We start from the raw sequence: 18,953 nt of genomic DNA, 5'->3' as shown, positions 1-18,953 counted from the left end.
ATGAAACATGTTGTACTTCACATCAAGACAACTTAGTTAAGTGTGACCTAGAAAGGCAGCTGCTCTGTCCGTGAGTCTGGACGCATCATCACGTTGTTAAAATTCCCAATTTGACAGAAATAGCTCTTTGTTGTCCCTGTCATCCTGAATAATTTATTTCTAGCCGTCGTTCCGTGGTGACATTTGCTCACATCGTCCCCGGGTAAGCGCGGGCAGGAGCATGAATCCCTCATCAGAACCCGAAAAGGTCAAGTGACATTGATCTCACTATGCAAACGCGCTCTATATTGTCAGAATCAAACCTCCGAGGCTGGGATCAGGGCGAACATTTTCAGGACAGCTCAGGACTCATTATCAGATCCGGCTGTAATGATGCCTTTTACGAGCTGAAATAGGGACATTAGCTGGAATTAAGCAGATCTGACTGAACAGACCTCACAGACGGTAATGAATGGACAGGGGATATAAGTTCATCAGTGTGTCGGTGGTGCGTAAAACGCGCGCTCAGGGGTGGGGACTTCTTTGGAGAGGCAGGAGCGGAGTGCACAGCAGCACGACTCGGTGCATCCACAGGTTGCTGCACGGCTCTCTGAGCATCTTGGCAAACCAGACCAAAGACTACAGCTGGTGTAGATGAACTGTGGACGCGTTTGGGTGAACGGTTTGGACTTTGATTACGCACAGAAGCTCACGAGCAAAATGCCAAATCCACGATTATAACCTCCCCGAAAAAGAACCTAACTACTACTGCGCAGGACTTTTCTGTCTTGTCAACGTTTCTTCCGAGGACTGTGCGTTCTTTTCGGGAGCACCATGCCACAGGTCCCTCAGTGCAGCTGCACCGCGGTGACAACGGCAACATAATGGCATGTAGGAGCGGCTGCTGCTGCGGCTCCGGTCCAATAAATGAGGATAACGCGAGGTTCCTGCTGCTGGCTTTGTTCATCATCGTCTACCTCCTGTGCGGGGCCGCTGTCTTCTCGGCGCTGGAACAGCCGAAGGAGCGAGAGGCGAAGGAACGCTGGGCGCAGAGGTTCGAGCATTTCAGCCAGAAGTACAACCTGAGCAAGAAGGACCTGAACAACTTCCTCAGGAACTACGAGGAGGCGAACGTAGCGGGGATCCGTGTGGACACGATCAGACCTCGATGGGACTTCACCGGCGCTTTTTACTTCGTGGGAACTGTGGTGTCAACCATTGGTGAGATGGAGAAAGAGGCTTTAACACGGTGCAGCATGTAAATTCAGTCACCTGTGTCATCTTTTTCTAAAAACATTTAAAATCTCATTCAAACCTCTGAAGAAAACATTGTTAGAATTATTTACTTGTGAATATATGTGTTCTCTGTTGTGTGTCATTTGGATGTTTTGTTTTGTTTTAAATTTCCCTATAATGCGACTCACTTTGTCACAAATTGTGTGTTGAATAGTTTAATTTCTTTTGCGAACTCTCTAACAAACTCTTCCATTTTATTAATCACAAAATCACAAAAGTCAGTAGGGCCAAACCAACTGGATTTGGAGCCGAAATTAGGGAGAGAGAAGAATTTCTGATATATCGGCCAATATTCTGTTACAGAATATATGAAGATTATGCATATAAACATATATTTTTAATCCCACAAAAGTAGTTAACACTTGTGACAAAGATTTGTAATGGAGATATTTTAAAACAAAAAAAAAAGTATTGTTCACAATAATATCACTGAAAGTGAACTTTCAGAGGTATTTTTTTTTAAATAATTCTACAACATAAATAATAAAAAACACAAATAGAGCAAAGTGTATACTGTATATATTAAATCTGAGTTGAGAAAAAGAATCAAATGTACATCTAACAAATAAAAACAATCTGCTTAATGTTCTGTTCTGCTTGTATTATAGGTACATATCGGACAGCATATGCTAACATCGATATAGACCAATATAGATGTGAGATGAAGCTGCGAGATAGATGTGCAAATGTCGGGCTGATATTATCAGCTGATTGATGCATCAGTCAAGCTATATTTGAATAAGTCTCAGAAGCCTGGTTAGGTATAATCCAACTTTTAAGATACTAATCAGCCAATAATGTATGCAAAATATTTTTTCTAACATATTTGACTTTTTATAGCAGCGTTAATGATGGACCATTTAGTTGTGCGTACTGGTAACCCATGCAGTAAACCAGCATAAACAGTACTAGAATGAAATTAATCCATAATTAATGTTATTACTCACACCGAAACGTCTATTCAAATAAGACCTCCTCTTTACCCTACTTGTTCAGGTATTTCCTACTTAGTGATCCACTTCAAGTCCTTTTTAATAGGGCTGCAGTGAACTATAGAAAATCTTTGTCAAGAAATCCCTGGATTGATTTCAGGCACAATGCATCGAATGCATGCCACCTGCTAGCCTAAATGGGTGCTACATACAGCATTGTCAAGCAAATTACCTACAGCTTGACCATTTCTTTGCCACAGGTAGCTACACTGTTAACTTCAGAACATAATCAAACTTACATACAACAGCAATACAAACACATGCACATCGGCAAGGATAACAGAGCAGAACCAGCTTCCACTTAACAACACAGCATGTGCTAATACAGTTCATGCTCACATCATGAAAAAATGATTATGACCTCATTCGGCCTACAACTTACTCTAGTTATCTAGCTGGCTTCGAATGAGGCTTAACATTCACACAGTTTCTCTTGACTGTCCCTCAGTATTACAACATTAGTCCAACATTAGCTGTGCAAGATGCTAATGCCAAGCTCAACAGGTTAAGCTACTGACAATCCGATACAGATTCTGATACCTGAACTTTGTACACTGGACAATACAGAGTACCGATCCGATTCTGTCCTCTGAGGTTGGGGGCTGATCGGGGCCAGTGTAGTGATTTGTACTGGTACTTTGCCATAGTGTCAACTAGTTTGGAGATGACTTTAGTAAATACCATTAATTAGCATTTTTTCATGGGTGGTGGGGACACTACCACCATATCTTGTTCTCCTTCTCTACTGTCTGCCTGTTCTTCTGTTGCCTGTTGTCACAAAGAGCAACAGAGACACAGTGTCCCCATAAGGAAAAGAAAACTGTGTCTCCACAGTGCAAGGGGACATGGAGAGATACTGCCAGAGGAGTGCTGACTGAGATTACAGCATGCACTGGAATAAATGATATAACAATCGATTTGTGTATATTTCTCACTTTCCCCCCTGGCCTGTGTCTATAGGTCGGCAGCGGACCAAACCACTATGAAGCTTAAGAGGGGTAGATGCAATCTTTCAAGAGAGATTTGGTGCTTTTGGTTTAGTTAAAATGATTGCTAATGACAATTCTGTAGTCTCTGAGTATTAGTAGTGACATGTCTCCACCATCCCTATCCAATTCTACGCCTTTGAGTTTAAGAATCACTTTTTTCCTTTCTCCAATTGTCCAACTAATGAGAGTGTGGTTGGGCACGTGGATATAGACCGATTGACCAGAAAGTGCCCTAATTTTTAAAGAAAGTTCAGCTGCGAAACACTGCTTAGTGTCGACTTAGTACTTGCAGTTTCATTCAATGGATTACCCAAAAGTTGACTTGAGAAAAAAGGCAATTTAACGCCGGCCTCAGAGCAAGATTTGTCCCTGACAAAAGGGTTTTCAATTTCAGCACTGACTGTGTCCAGGACTGTCGGAGAACACTTGAGTCATGGTTGTAAGTAAGGCAGACAAAGTAGAGAAACAGAACCATCCCTCTAACCAAGAGCGCTGTTATACATAGTGACAATAAACCTATTGATCTTCTGTTGCTGGCACCTCTGATTCATACTTCCACACTGTGTTTTCTCTCTGTTCTTTCTTCACACTACCTGATGGGTAGTGCCATTTCAACATGTTTGACTAACGTGAGGCAATTCATGATGACTGACAGTTTGACAGGCCCTCTGATTAGATGACTGGCTTGGGCCATCACGATTTAGATGAGAGTTATGATGATTATGGGCAAGTCTTTATCAAGTTCTTATTACATGAGATTCTCTCTTCATTCAGAATCATTCCTGGTGCTTTTTAACATCCCAGTCAGTTGGGCTACTGGTTGGTTGATACCCTCGTGACATCCCAAGATTGATCTGTGATTCACCATGATTCCTGAGGCCACTGACAATTTTCAAGATGCCTGTCCTAAAGAAATTGCTTTTCTCTTCTGTACTAACAGCCTTGAGCTTCTACACTTTCCTAACACCTGCGATGGAGCAGTAAGTAGCATTCACGTAACCTCCTACAAGAGAAAGCATCATTATTCTATAAGACATGAAATAATGTACATAGGCATCTTTCAAAAGTTAAACACATCGCTCAGCAATCATTGACTGTACTGCTACGAGGCCCAGTTGTAGGTTTTAACAGTATGAAGTAATGCACCCACTGATTTATAATTGTACTGAGGCTGCATCCTGTCTCTGATCTGACAGATGCATCATGATATAATCATTTGAAGTCATCATTGCTGCAACCTAATGCAAAAGTAATGTATGCGACAATATTCCACTTGTTACGTTAAATCTAGGTGTGTGAAGTCAACAGCCAGAGAGGTTTTTACAATATTTAATTTATGCTTAGTCACTAAGGAATTAGTCTTTCTGATTTTCATTTCATCCAGTCCTCAGCTTTTGGATGTATGAGCACATGAAACTTGAGGGAAAGCCCCTCACAAAGACATTTCAGCATTTTGCATCTTCAAGGACAGCGCTGTGTGCGTCACAGTGTGGATGAGTACATGGAAGAGTACAAGAGAGATGCATTGCCAGAACATATGTACATATAAGTTCCCATGTTTATATGACATAGACACTTCACTGAACAGCCTTTTATTGGATTGTGATAATATATATAAAATATATGATTACACTGTACAGAGATTAGTGTGTTGTCAAATAGTTCAACATTTTGGGAAATGCACTTGTTCTCTTGCATGCTGGGAGTTAGATGAGATAATCATTACCACTGTCATGTATCTATTAAATAGCGTAGCAAAGTAAATTAATTTTTCTCACAGATGAAGGACTGCAGTATGAATATCTCCCAGTCGAATCATCAGCACAAAAGATTAACAGCTGTGTTAGTAAATACGTAAATAGTTCTTCTACATATGAACTGGTTTACAAATCAAATTACAGAACCTCAAATTCTGTTAAGTGCACTAGTAATGAAGGAAGCTAAAGATTATGGTGCTGAGAGAACATAATATGCAGCAGAAATCAATTCACCTTTCGATTCTGGATCAATCTCGCAGCTATGGCAATGTGTTTTGTTCACAAATACTGACTGGCTGGCTTCTTCTTTGTCGCAATATTGGTGGAAGCTCATGGGTATTGTAGTATATACACCCATCAGCCACGAAAAAAAACACAATGACAGAAAAATCATATTTTCTCAGAAACACAAGTTAAGACAAGTACAAGTAGTGGCCTTAACAGAAACCTATGAGATTGTTACATTAGCCAATGTGAGAGAGATCAGAGATTCTGTTTTATGTAACACTGAGGATATTCTTTAATGAAGAACTATTTACTGAATTACGGAATGGAGATAAAAAAAAAAAAAACGTGCAGAACCAGCAGCTCCTCTCACTTCACAACATTTTAAAGGTATTATGTGTAACATTTCTGCATTAAAACACACGTTATATATGTTATTGAGTTGTGTAATTACAACATTACAATGTTTCAAATGCAGAGATATTTCAAATTTATTCATGGAAGTGGTGCGTTTCCTGTTAGCCATTGCTTGCTAGTTACTGCAACTTCAAGGAGAACACGGGATGTGGAGAATATGTCATAGAATGTGGAAGAGAACTTGAATATTACCTGGTCCATGAGCATAATTTCTTCTTGAGTCATGTCAGATAGATTTTTGTCAGCTGTGGTGGTTGTTTAACAATGAAGACAGCAACTCCCATGTTCCCGTCCTACTTAGTGACATCATTAAACTATGTCTTTTGTTATGTTTAATGCAGCAGAATTTACATACTGTATGTTTAAGGTTACAACCATTAGCATGTTAGCCAAACTTAGCTTAGCACAAAGACTTGAAACAGAGGGAAATAGCTAGCCTGGCTCTGTTCAAAGGTAACAATATATGTCCTCAGTGAACAAGTTTTATACAGTTTGTACAAAACTGTACAAAAACCTAAGTGTAAAAATGACAAATTCTGTTTTTTCAGGAGGTTACATGCTGAACCACTAACTCTGTGGTTTACTGGCAACCTCACGGTGACAAGAAGACTTCAGGATGATATAACATGTAATTAGTAAGTTAAGAGCTGGTGTTAGGGGGATTTTGTTACCTTTGGACAAAGCAAAGCTAGCTATTTCCCTGTCTTTGTGCTAAGCTAAGTGACTGCTGGCTGTAGCACCGTATTTAACAGACAGATCTAACTCTCTCTCTCTCTCTGTGTAGCAAAACACAGCACCACCATTAGCACCATGGTCAAAGCTTTTAGACCCGCCATCCTGACATAGATGTCACGGTAACACAGTAGCACGCTGTTTTCTTTTGTTTTTGTTATTAACTTTATATTTTATTACTAGGCCAAATGACTCATCAATTAAATGAATTTAGCAAACAAGAAAGAAACAGAAACACATCTATAAAATCCAGCCCATTTGGCTTTATCGTTGTGAAAAGCTCCAGCCCAATTAGCACCTTGAGAATGAATGTGAATTCAAGGCAATCAAATCTTCCACGAGAAGCCTGCCTCTGGCACAGCGGCAATTAGTCATGCTGCAGAGTATGTTTTTCATGACAGGAGATGCAGTAACATGTATCTTTGCTTTTCCATTGAAAAGAGCTGTCATGTTGGAAAAAAAAATGACAGATGTTGTACATGTGTGACGTTTATCACAACACAAAACACAATGCGTGTAAAAGGTGTTTGACAATGCCATGAATGTAATAACCTGGAAAAGGAGAACAGACAGATGGACAATGCCTCAATGAGCTTTCAGTGTTAAATGAGGGATGAAAAGGAGGAGACATCACTTAGATTGGCACAGTCGATAGACAGACCTCTCACTTTGACTCCCATTTTGTTCATCTGCCAGTTCACAGGAGACAAAGGAGAAGTCACACTCAAACCACGTCTCAGTTCCCCTCTGGGTAAAACCAGTTAGATGGGTTTAAACCTTTGAAAATGGGAGAAAATGACGAAATTGAGACGTGAAGTGGCTCCAGCGAGTCTTTCAGTTGCAAAATAACGGTGGGGAATACAGTGAAATGTTAGACAAACCAACACTCTGGGACTGATTGCTGCGATGTGCTTGGACTGAAAACACCTCAGCTCTTTAAGTGAGTGAGTGGCAAAGAGACAGATAGGGAAGGAGAGTGTGTCACCATTGGCAACCCGGTGGATTGAGGCCCTTGCATTAGTATAAATTACAGATTAGGAATTGTAAAGATGTGTTTTGTTTAAAAGGTGCGTCAAGGCAATGCACACAGTCATCTTCTCCACAAACAATCCATTCATGTACTTAGAGCGCTGACTTTTATTTGAAAAGTGTGTGGAATAAAATGGAGCACCTTTCGAATGAAGGTAATACTTTTATTCTGTTCTTTTATTCAGAGACACTTGCACATGCTGAGGGTGACAATTCAAGCGCTGCTCTTTCTGGTGTTCACCTCATTTTATCTTGTCATAAGGCCACAGCATCACAGGCAGCAGAAATAATGGACAGAGCCACCATGATGTCACCCATTTGTTAGCGGACTACCGTTTTGAAGCCTTGAATTTGGCCGACATATACAGACACCACAGGGTACATATGTTAATATCTTCACCAGTGGTGTTATATTCATGGGTTTATGATTACATCTGACTTTCTACATGTATATCATAATCCCTTGAAAATAATAGAGAAAAATTGTGACAGTGCTTTTCTTCTAGAAAAACACACCTCCCCCCTATTTACATGTATTTGTTCTCAGGTCTGTCTTGACATTTCCACTATGGCGATATTGTGCATAAACATGCTAAAAGAGCAACGTCCCTTGAGCGTGCTCATATTTTTGGTGAATGGTGAACTGAACGGATCAGTTTGTGATCAGTGAACATGACCGTGAGCCACATTCACTCCTGAGAGAGATAACAGCACTTCGGTTGATCATGTAGACTTGTGTTACAGTGAGAAACAGACTGATAGATCAGTGTTACCGCTCTTCTCCTCTGTCTCATCTCCCTCTTCATCACCCTGCTGTTCTAATGTATTATGGGGCGTTCAAGTTTCAGTGGAACGTCGGAATTTCATGTTTCCAGAATTTGAACAGTGTGTTGGTGTTCAAGTTTGCTAACTGTTAACTGTTGTTAATAACTATAGATATAAGTAATCCTGGGACTTCAAATTAAAATGTGAATATCATGTACACTTAGTATGACATCATTATAAAGACTCCAACATCCTTGGTAGGAGGAGGTTCTATTTAAATTTAAATTTAAATTTAAACAACAAACAGACAAGCAAACAAGAAAAACAGAAGAAAAGAATGTGAACTAGTTCATTTTTGGAACCGTGAACTTACTTGAACATGAACTACTTCATTTTAAATTGTGTGAACTGAACTTGGTGGCTACCTGATTGCAATTTTTCCATGGGTGTATTAAGGATCTTTCTCATATTGCAGTTAAATTGAATATATTTCTGAAAACATTATAAGTGAGAATTAGATAATGAAGTAACATAATCTTGATTCATTCTTGATCAAAACTGTCTCATTTGATAGTTTGATCTGACATACCCTGCTTTATCATCTATTTTATTCTAAATGGGACCATAATTTTCAATGAAATGAACATCATGCTGTATTGAAAAAGACTTGAAACTAGTGATAGAGACCATAGATTCATTAGGAAACTGTTTACTGACATCATAAATCAAGTGAGATGTGGGCTCATTTTCTAACGAGATCCATACAGTCTGACTTCTTTTTGCAACCAGTGGCGTCGTCCCCTGCTGGTCAGTAGACAGAATGCAGGTTTTGACACTTCCATATTGACTTCACTTTTCAGACCCTGAAGTTCCATCCACTTCTTCTTCTGTCTCTGGTCGGTTTGGCTATGAATATTAATGCTGACGATGTTTTTGTGTGTATCCAGGGTTTGGGATGACCACGCCTGCCACCATCGGAGGAAAAGTCTTCCTGATGTTTTACGGCTTGCTCGGCTGCGCAGCCACCATCCTTTTCTTCAACCTCTTTCTGGAGCGTGTTATCACCGTCATCGCTGTCGTCCTCAAGTCCTGTCACGAGCGACGCCATAACAAGGCTGTGCTCCCACAAAATGGCCGACGAGTCTCTGAAGGAAACAGAGCAGGCAGAGCTGGAGGAAGCGGAGGAGGGAAAGGGGAGGATCTGGCGGGTTGGAAGCCTTCTGTCTACTGCGTTATGCTCATTCTAGGAGTGGCAGCCATCTTGGTGTCCTGCTGCGCCTCGCTCATGTACTCAGCAGCCGAGGGCTGGGGCTACCTGGACTCGCTCTACTTCTGCTTTGTGGCCTTCAGCACCATCGGTTTTGGAGACATGGTGAGCAGCCAGAGGGTCGTCTACGAGGGCCACGCCACGGCCGCATACCGGCTGGGCAACTTCTTCTTCATCCTGACCGGCGTCTGCTGCATCTACTCCCTCTTCAATGTCATCTCCATCGTCATCAAGCAGGTCCTCAACTGGCTGCTGAGGAGGCTGGAGGGCCCCTGTCGCTGCTGCTTCCCCAGGAGGGGCCACCATCCGCACAGGCACCCCCGACGGAATGTGGTGGCCCCGGGTCACCTGCGCGCCCGCAGAGACCCCTCCATCGAGACAGATGCTATCAACGAGAGCGAGACTGACACTGGGCGCAGGATGTCTGGGGAGATGATCTCCATGAGGGACTTTCTAGCTGCCAATAAGGTGAGAGCTTCAAGGCTGAAGCGGGTTTTGGCTGACAGCTTGTGTGATATTGCGTCTGTCTAATCAAATCACATGTGTTATAACACGCAACAAATTCACTTATCTGCAACTGGGATTTGATTACTGCTCACATACAAGTAGCAGAAAGAACATTTTGTCAATAATCTTGCTTCCTTAGTGCACTCATTAACATCCCATTCACCTTGCTCTCAGTCATCTACCTCATCAGAAGCAGTATTGAATTTCAAATGCTCTACAGGAGCTTTCTAGTACAGTTCTCGATGCAGAAACTTATTATGAACCATAAGGTACATGTAACAGAAAATATCACAACTTGTACATACAAGAATTCAGTGGAATCAGTCAAGCGTTTCTCATTAACTTAAGTTCAATACACAAGCTTTATTTGTTAAAGTTATTTAAAATTAAAATAGTAATTTTCTTTATCTTCAGAGTACTTCAGGACTTCTAAACATGAGTTCCCCTAACTTGAGGTCTTTTGACTTGAAATGATGAGTTGAATGAAAGTACTGTACAGAGTTCAGTCAACTTATTAAATTAAGTTTCTAAAGAAACATGATTAACCTTTTAAAAAACTTCCCAGCATGCTATTTATATCACCCCTTCAACAGCCCATCTAACCACTCAGAGGTATCTAACTGCTAAACTACTTTTCAGACAGGAGGAGTGAGCAGTGTGAACTGCTGAATGTCAGAACAGCACTCACTCAGCCCAGGTGTATTCTGAAGTGGATCCAAAACAAAATCAGAATTTTCACACCTGGCGATCATTCTAATTAAAGAGAAGAGCCTGAGGGTTTTGACTGAGAAAATGATTAGACTGAGAGGTGTGATGCTGTAGCAAGGGTGTGATAAAACTGATGTAAAACCATTTACACACAAACTGAACGGAACATTAACATGTGGAAACAGATCATTAATAACACGTTGCATAATATAGATACAGGCCCACAGGGCCATACTTTAAACCAGAGTGTGATACTATCATAAATTTAGTTTCAGACAATAAATAACTTATAGTAACAGTTCATCCCAGAATCAAAAATACATATTTTTCCTCTTACCTGTAGTACTGTTTATCCATCTAGAGTGTTTTGGTGTGAGCTGCCGAGTTTTAGAGAGTTCATTATATTCTCTTGAATACAATGAAAACAGATGGCACTCAGCTTGTGGTGCTCAAAGTGCCAAAAATACATCATTTGAAAACCTCAACAGCAGTGTCTGATAATCCACACACCTTGTTATGATCATTTTCATATTTTCTATTTTCTTTCTACCATTCGCCAACCGTGTCACTGTGCAGAATGAAGCATGCATCTACTCATGTTACTCGTCCATGAGTGGATCCATGCCTCCTTCTGTGCAGGAATATGGTTAGCGGACCAGTAAAGTATCAGGAAACCTTGGCACTGTATTCCCGGTCAGTCTTCCTGCAGTATTGTTGGAGTATATTTTCAAATCCTCAACCTGCGACATTAAATGCACAGCGTGGTAATGCATGTGCACGTCTGAGATTATGCATGAACCACAAGCAGGAAGCAGGAAGATCAGTTAATCGGACTGCAGTGATCTATGGGTGAATGTGGGGGATTCTCACAGCTGTCCACAGCTGCTATATTCTTTCTGAAAAGCTTCTCTTCAGTTCATGAAATCCCTATACCATCTGAAGGCAGCAGCGCCGTTACACACAGCCACTCACTGTATTTACCTTCATTAAAGTCTGTGTAAAGGAAAAACATTTAAAAAAGCATTTTAGTGTTTATACAGATATATGTTGGGATTTGTGACACCAAGCTTGAAACCGGGACAGTCCCAGTCAAAATGCGGCATCTGGTCGATGTATGTATTTTGTTCCTGTTTAGCCATGCTTGCTGGGAGGCTGCTGAGCTTGATGCTGTTGCCTACTAACAGAAGCTAAGTTAGAAGAAAGTCTGAGAGTTGAAGCTGAGCAGCTGGAGGACATCAGAGGAAAAAACAGAAAGCATTTTTCTCCAGAAAATATCATCCAGTTTGACTCAAATCAGTGAACATAGTCATCAAGTTGTGTTTTTGTACAAGTTATAAAGTTGTGTTTTTGTGTAGTAATGTTGATCATTATACCATCATATGCTTTGTGTAGCTAACGTTAGCTGTAAAATGACTTACGCATAATCCGCTGTCACAGATAACACTTCCCTAACCTGACATGCCAGATGGTTTGTTACGCAGAACCATCTGGAAAGTCCTTAAAAACAGTTTGGAAAAGGGTGCGCACTTCAAAAAAAACTTGGCAGGTGATTAAATGAACCATCTGTCTATCAGTTGATTAAGATCAACTGAAGCCAAGAAGATCGGAAACATCTTTTGTGTGGAGAAAAGTCCTCTGTGTCGTTCTTTGCTCTTCTTTCAATGAAGAAATACTCTCCAGTTCTGATATAACTGATGTTATCACAGTATCTACGCTAACCTCTTCAGGAGCCACCATTGTGTAGGAGAACATCAGATGGCCCGTGAAAATTGCACAAAATGCAAAAGGCTGTATCTAGAACTGGTGTTTGGTTTGTCTGTTCAGGGCTACTGTAGGAACACGGTGGTGCAACATGGCGGCCTCCATGGAGGAGGACCTGCTCCCTCTGTAGATATAAAGGGCTCATTCTGAGATTAAGAAAAGACAGAAATATATTATTATTTTCAGGTGATTATACACCAGTGAAAACATACTTTTGGAATATTATATTCCATTTCTGCCATATTCTCACAATAGAGTCGATCCACTTAAGTCTTATACACTGGATCTTTAAAAAATTTCTTTTTCTTTCCATTCTCAGTTTGTCTCTCTCCCACAACACCCCTCCAGAGACACTGACATAATGCAGTAACTACTTAGCTAGCTACTGCCGCAGTGCATGGCTATTACTGCCACCCAAAATCATGTTTGTGCGGTTATGGTTACAGCCACTCTTTTGAGTTTAACTCATTTGCCAAAAAATGCACAATGAACAAAGTTCTTTCTTGTAGAGAAAATCTGATATTGTGACAGCCGTAAATCCAACACAATGTGGCCGCCCCCCTGTGAAATAAAATAACAACTTGTCCAAAGTTTGAGTCAGCCTCAGAACTGGATGTTGACATCAGAGCCCTTTGTGACTGTTCCCCAGCAAGAAGCCTGGAAAAGGAATTCATGTCACAGCGTGTTGTTTGACAGAAAATTTGATTTATTTCGGTGTTGGTCTGTAATCTGGTTCCAGAACAGTTGCCCACTCATTTGTTCAGAGATTTATATAATATACACTGTAATAATACATGAATGAATGAAGTGAAATGACTTGGAAATTCAGTCTGAATATCAGGTTATTTTATCTGGACGTTCTCTCAGAAAAGCACCTGTAATGTTTGAGAAACTGGCTTTGTACATGTTGTACTGGAGAGAGGAATATTAAGAGAGAAGAAAGGGAGGGGTGGAGGGGATAAATGGAGTCTAGCCATTTCACAGATTTTAACAAGTTAGACACTGTGGCAGCCGGTAATGACCTTTTCATTTTCATCTAAACATGTATAATCTGTATATAGACTTCAGTGGCAACATTAACTTTAAATATGTTATATCTGATAGAGTTTGGCTGGTGACTGAAGAATATGTTTCATTCCATTAAACCCTCTCCAAACACTGAGTCATCTTTATACATAACATGGTCTTGGTCAGTGGTCCAGAACTGAAGATGAGGCCAGGCTCATCTTCAGACAGGTCCCTTTATTGATAAAAATAAACATGTTCAACATAATAACTCAGGAATGTGAGTCTAATCCTTATACAGTTAAAATAGATCTTTTTCACAGCAGCCATTCTGATATGAAATAGAAGGATAAACACAGCTGCTATCAGTAAATGTTCAGTTCCATTTGTGTCAAACAGAGCCAGGATGTTGCTAGTTTGTATGATGGCTCACTGGAATGACTGCGACACAAAATGGAACAAGACCTTAATTACTATCATTTGTAACACCTGTGTTTACCCTATTTCATATCAATATGGCTGCCATGAAAAAGGTTTATTTTAACTGCATAAAGATTCAATTCTGATCATTTAAAGTTTAATAATTAAGATAAGGTTGACTACACATCCAAATATCTCACATCTTGACGCTCAAAGGCCCAAATTTGGGGAGCGAGAAGATGTCTTTAAATTATTGAATATTTCACTTCTGATTTTGAGAAACCGCAAGGCAGCTTATTCAAACATGGTGACTGAGGTAGACGTAGATTAGCCTGGTTTACAATATTTTTTAAGGACTATCAGTGTCCAGGAATGAAATTATTGATGATGACTGATGATCAAATCTGTGGATACACACATTATCATTAAGGCTCATTGTTTTAGTCACAACAAAACTAAGAATCTACAGCAATGTTAGGTATCTTAGGTACAGCTGTGCTTTGAGCCAAATGCTAAATTTAACATGCTAACATGTACACAATGACAATGCTAACATGCTGAAACGTGGATGCTAAGTAGCTAATGTACCAGTTTACTATCTTCAGCGGGTCTCAAATGTTTGTGTGGCATGCCTCCCTTCAGACGCTTTTTTATTTTTTATAATGAACACTAATAGAGGGCGAAACTAATAAAAAAGGATCAAAGTGGTCTGTTTGTTTTTCTCCACATTGATCATATTCATTTTACTTAGATTCACTCCACATTTTCTGCCCAGTCCTCCACATGTCCCCTGCAGAAACTTCATACCCAACTTAACCCCCTTTATCCCCACCACCTGCCTCATGTCTCGTTCATACGAATGAAAACCTAACATTAACATACTGAGCATAAAAAATTAACATGGCTACTTTTAACATTCACAGCAGCCAAGTTAGCATGTTAGTATTGGGAAATGCTGGCTGCACTTTCCTTTCCACGCTTGTGCGACTAGCTCGCTGTGGCTTTAGCAACACATCTGCCCAGGCTTGTGGAAGACGTGCACATGCAGAATGAGTGCACAGGCGGTGTGTGTACAGGTAGGCAGTTACTTAGCCTCATTCAGGCATATTACAGGCCTGCGACAGCCACATCTTATGGATTCTTTTTTTGCTGCCAGAGCATTTGCTTTATTGATTGTTGTCAGAGTGTAAAGGCAGTTTCAACAAAACAAAAAAATCCCCTGAAATACACTACCTATTCTAGCTTTAAAATTCACTTTAAGGGGAACATGAAGGTTTGTAATATTTGTGTGACATTTCGCTAAAAATTAAAAATGTCTATCTCAAAGTAGCATCGGAGTAAAAGTCAGAAGATCAGCAAAGTAAGAAGATTTCCCCACTGAGAGCTATAAATGTCTGTCTAGATGTTTTAGTTGATATTTCAGTCAGGATCCAAGTGTTGGATATTTGCCTAAAAATACACATAATTGTATGTAAAACAGCTCAATTCCCTTTTAATTCTATATTTTCTGAACACATGTAAAACAACATTAGTTGTGTGCACTCTGTACATGTTGCTTTGTAGAGTGAACATTAAAACGGAAAGGCTGCTGTGTGGGAGAGTAAATATCTGTTCTCTTGTCAGTCACACTTGTTCAGTATCTGTCGTCTTTGTTCACTTGAATCAATACACCTATAAGGAGAGGAAAAACACCATCTGGTAGCCTTGTATCACACCTGTGAATTCAGACGTGCCTGCCGCCAACACATTGTATTAATGCTTGTTTCACAAGGCCTCGCTGACTGCAGGTAGCACATCCAAACACAGACAGCAAATATTTCTTCATCTGTTGATTTCTTTATCTCTTTCCCATCCCGCAGGTGAACTTGGCGATCATGCAGAAGCAGCTTTCGGAGATGGCCATCGGACACCCGCGCCAGTCCAGCTCCAGCTCACGTCAGAACGGCTTCTCGGGAGGGGTGGGCGCCCTTGGCATCATGAACAACCGTTTGGCAGAGACTAGCGTGGACAGATAGGGGGGAAAATGATACAAAGGAAAGGCTGAGAGGATGAGATGAATGAGGACAAATTGACAATGTGGACCACCTCCCTGGAAAAAAAAAAAAGATATGGGTGGCGTACAAGTCCCAATTTATGCCTCCATAATCCATCTTTTCCATCGACAAGCAAGCTGACCCCCAGCAGCTTAGAATCAAGCCCTCTCAGCCCACTCGTCTGTCAGCAACATGGCTACATGAATGATGCATGGTAGCTTGCTGGAGTCTCACATCTGGACCAGGCTCAGTGTGCTGGAATGTTCCCCCCCGTGAGGACTTCAGTTGCCATGGTAATAAAAAAGCCTGCCTAGAGCCCTCGTATCCGAGCCTTAAAGACCTGATGCACTACACGCTACTTCACACCTAACTGCAACTTCCACTCATCCACAGTACTCCATAATACTCACTGTGAGTCTACCCACGTCTGCTCTACTGTATCTGGCTCTGTAAAAGGACATTAATGAGAAAAAAATAGCTTTAATAAAATGGGTGTTTCTTGGTTTTGTAGTAGTTATTAAAATGCAACGAGAGGCCACAGGTAATTTGATGTTCACCCTCAATGCAGAGTACATCATTTTACAATTAGACTATCATGATCCATGACTCAGACACAGACATACTCTATGCTGTTCAATAGCCTCCGTCTTTGGCACCTGTTTCTATTCATCATCACAACAAATAGAAAACAAAACCTCCTAAGAAAACCTCAGTTCAAACCAAACAGATCTATCTATCTCTAGCTGAATGGGTGGTCTATTACTATAAACCTATTATGTAAGACTGCTGGTTACTTTGTGGTTTTGCTGCATATTATCCAAACACACATGCAGACATTTTAACACCCTGATGTTGTCCAGGTTGGAGATGGTTGATTTGATATGAATTAATATTAAAAAAAAACTCACTCCAGGGTAGAGCTGCAATGATTAATCAAATAATCAATTATTAATCAATTAAATAAGTCACCAACTGATAACAGATGAATCGCTCTGAGTCATATTTTAATTAAAAAAATCAAAATTCTCTGATTTCAGCTTCTTCTACAAAACAAGACATTTGTGAAGCACAGATCAACATTTTTCGCCGTTTTCTGACATTTTATGAACCAAACTAGAGCCGTAACTAATGATTATTTTCATTATCAATTAATCTGTCAATTATTTTCTCGACTAGTTGTTTGGTGAAAATGGTGAAAATGTTGTCCACAACCCAAAGATATTTAGTTTACTGTCATAGTGAACTAAAGAAACCATTTACAAAGCAGAAATAAGAAAAGTTGGACTTTTTTTAATAATTTAATAATTTAAATTTCTTGTCTTTATGTATAATGTAACAAATAACCTGCTCATTATTTTCTTGATTAATCAATCAGTTGTGAGAAAATGGTGATCGAAGCCCAAGATGACGTCCTCAAATGTCCTGCTTTGTCCACAACTCAGAGATATTCAGTTAACTTCCAGAGAGGAGTAAAGAAACCAAAAAAACTTTCACATATGAAAGGCTGAAATCAGAAAATGTTGACATTTTTATTAAGAAAAAAATGACCCAAAACAATGAACCCATTATCAAAATATTTGATGCTTCATTTAATAGTCGATGAATAATACATTCATTTATTAATTGTTGCAGCTCTGGACCAAACAACTAATTAGTCACTCAAGAAAATAATAGACAGACAATCATTAGTTGCAGCCCTACTCCAGAGCTCATTGGTTGATTTCAGCTCAGCAATAATAGGATTGTCCCTTTTCCTGTATTCAGTCGGGATTCACGGTAAACAAAAAGGACAGACAAGAGAATTAAGTGAAACCTGCAAGCAGCCAAGAAGGAAGGATGACTTGGGAGGAAGGTATATGCATATTCGTTTTCTTTGTGAATGCACCTGAGAGGAAATTACTGGGTGAAAACCCTCCAGGCTCCACTTCAGATGTCACCAGAGGAGCTTTTGTGTATGACTTACTGTAAGTGTGCCTTTTTTTTTTTCAGAGAGCAGAGAGGCGACAGACTTTAATGCTGTCTTTCTGCAAAGAAAGAAGAAGAAAGAATGCTAGAATATTTTTGCACTGGGTTGTCGTGATTTTTTAAGATGATTTCCCATGGATGTGAGAGTACTATATCTGAGTCATCTGTTGCTTTTCACTTCACAGCACACACTGAGAAGAAGGAGGTGAGATCCAGATGGCACATGGCACTAATAAAACATATGCAGTGTAAAGACTGCATTTGTATAGAAAGAAAGGAACACAGTGTAATTAACCATTTGTTTAAACACTCCTGCAAATATTGATTTTACAGTTAGAATAAAAATCATTAACCATCCACATTAAAGCAAGCTTTTTTCAGTGTTTATAGGGCAGTGTCTTTGTATGGCCTTTGCAAACACATATGTTTATATGGATGTTTATATGCACTAACATAAGGTAGTATTCTGCCTCTAAAGAGGTCATTCGTATGATCCCAGGGTTCTTTGTTCCGCAGATTCATATGGCACACAATGCTGACATGATAAAGGGTCCGATGCTCCCAGGGTCCTATGATCCCGAGCTCTATATAGGACATAATGGTTTATTGTTTGGGCTTAAGAGCGATATAGACTCAAGTCACATGACTTGGATGCAAGCCAGAAATTTGATGACCTCAGACCGACTTGGAAGTATGCCATGGATAAATTAATTTCCTGAATCTAAGTAACTTAATTCATTAATTCCCAGAAAGTTGACACTTAATTCCCAAGATCCGCATAGTTTAAATCAATCCAGCAGCGTCCAGTTGTGTTGCAGGAGATAACCATGAAAAGTTAATATGTTACTGAACTCCATTTTGTAAAAATGGAATGTCAACCAAGGATAATTTCGTTTGCATACCAAAACTATGAGGTGGACAACTAAAAATGAATTGCATTATGTGAAACATGCAGGTCAGAAGAGTAGATACAAAACAACTTCCAACTTTTTCCGACTTTGAAGTTGAACTTTGAAGGAAATGGTAAGTCAAAGCTCTGTTGCACTTGGTGAAGAGTGCATTATGGGTTGTTTAGGACTTGAAACTTGTGTTGACCTGGAACTTGC

At 40.0% G+C, this 18,953-nt stretch overlaps 1 protein-coding gene across 1 annotated transcript; it reads left to right on the top strand.

Annotated features, from left to right (window-relative positions):
• Positions 1-607: 607 nt before the first annotated feature.
• On the top strand, positions 608-15,935 carry kcnk13b (potassium channel, subfamily K, member 13b). Its single transcript, XM_084737569.1, has 3 exons — positions 608-1,200; positions 9,129-9,916; positions 15,709-15,935. Exons 1-3 carry the CDS (start codon positions 864-866, stop codon positions 15,862-15,864), a joined length of 1,281 nt encoding a protein of 426 aa, XP_084593695.1. The 5' UTR covers positions 608-863; the 3' UTR covers positions 15,865-15,935.
• The last annotated feature ends 3,018 nt before the right edge of the window (positions 15,936-18,953 follow it).

Source organism: Lutjanus erythropterus, chromosome 15, assembly GCF_056507025.1.
Source record: "Lutjanus erythropterus isolate fLutEry1 chromosome 15, fLutEry1.hap2, whole genome shotgun sequence".
Classification (NCBI taxonomy): Eukaryota; Metazoa; Chordata; class Actinopteri; order Lutjaniformes; family Lutjanidae; genus Lutjanus; species Lutjanus erythropterus.
This window is presented reverse-complemented; position numbering and strand designations above follow the sequence as displayed.

Coding starts and splice junctions, on each gene's coding strand:
- kcnk13b (XM_084737569.1), top strand. CDS start 864: ATGGCATGTAGGAGCGGCTGCTGCTGCGGCTCCGGTCCAATAAATGAG. Junction 1,201..9,128: donor AACTGTGGTGTCAACCATTG/GTGAGATGGAGA, acceptor GTGTGTATCCAG/GGTTTGGGATGACCACGCCT. Junction 9,917..15,708: donor ACTTTCTAGCTGCCAATAAG/GTGAGAGCTTCA, acceptor CCCATCCCGCAG/GTGAACTTGGCGATCATGCA.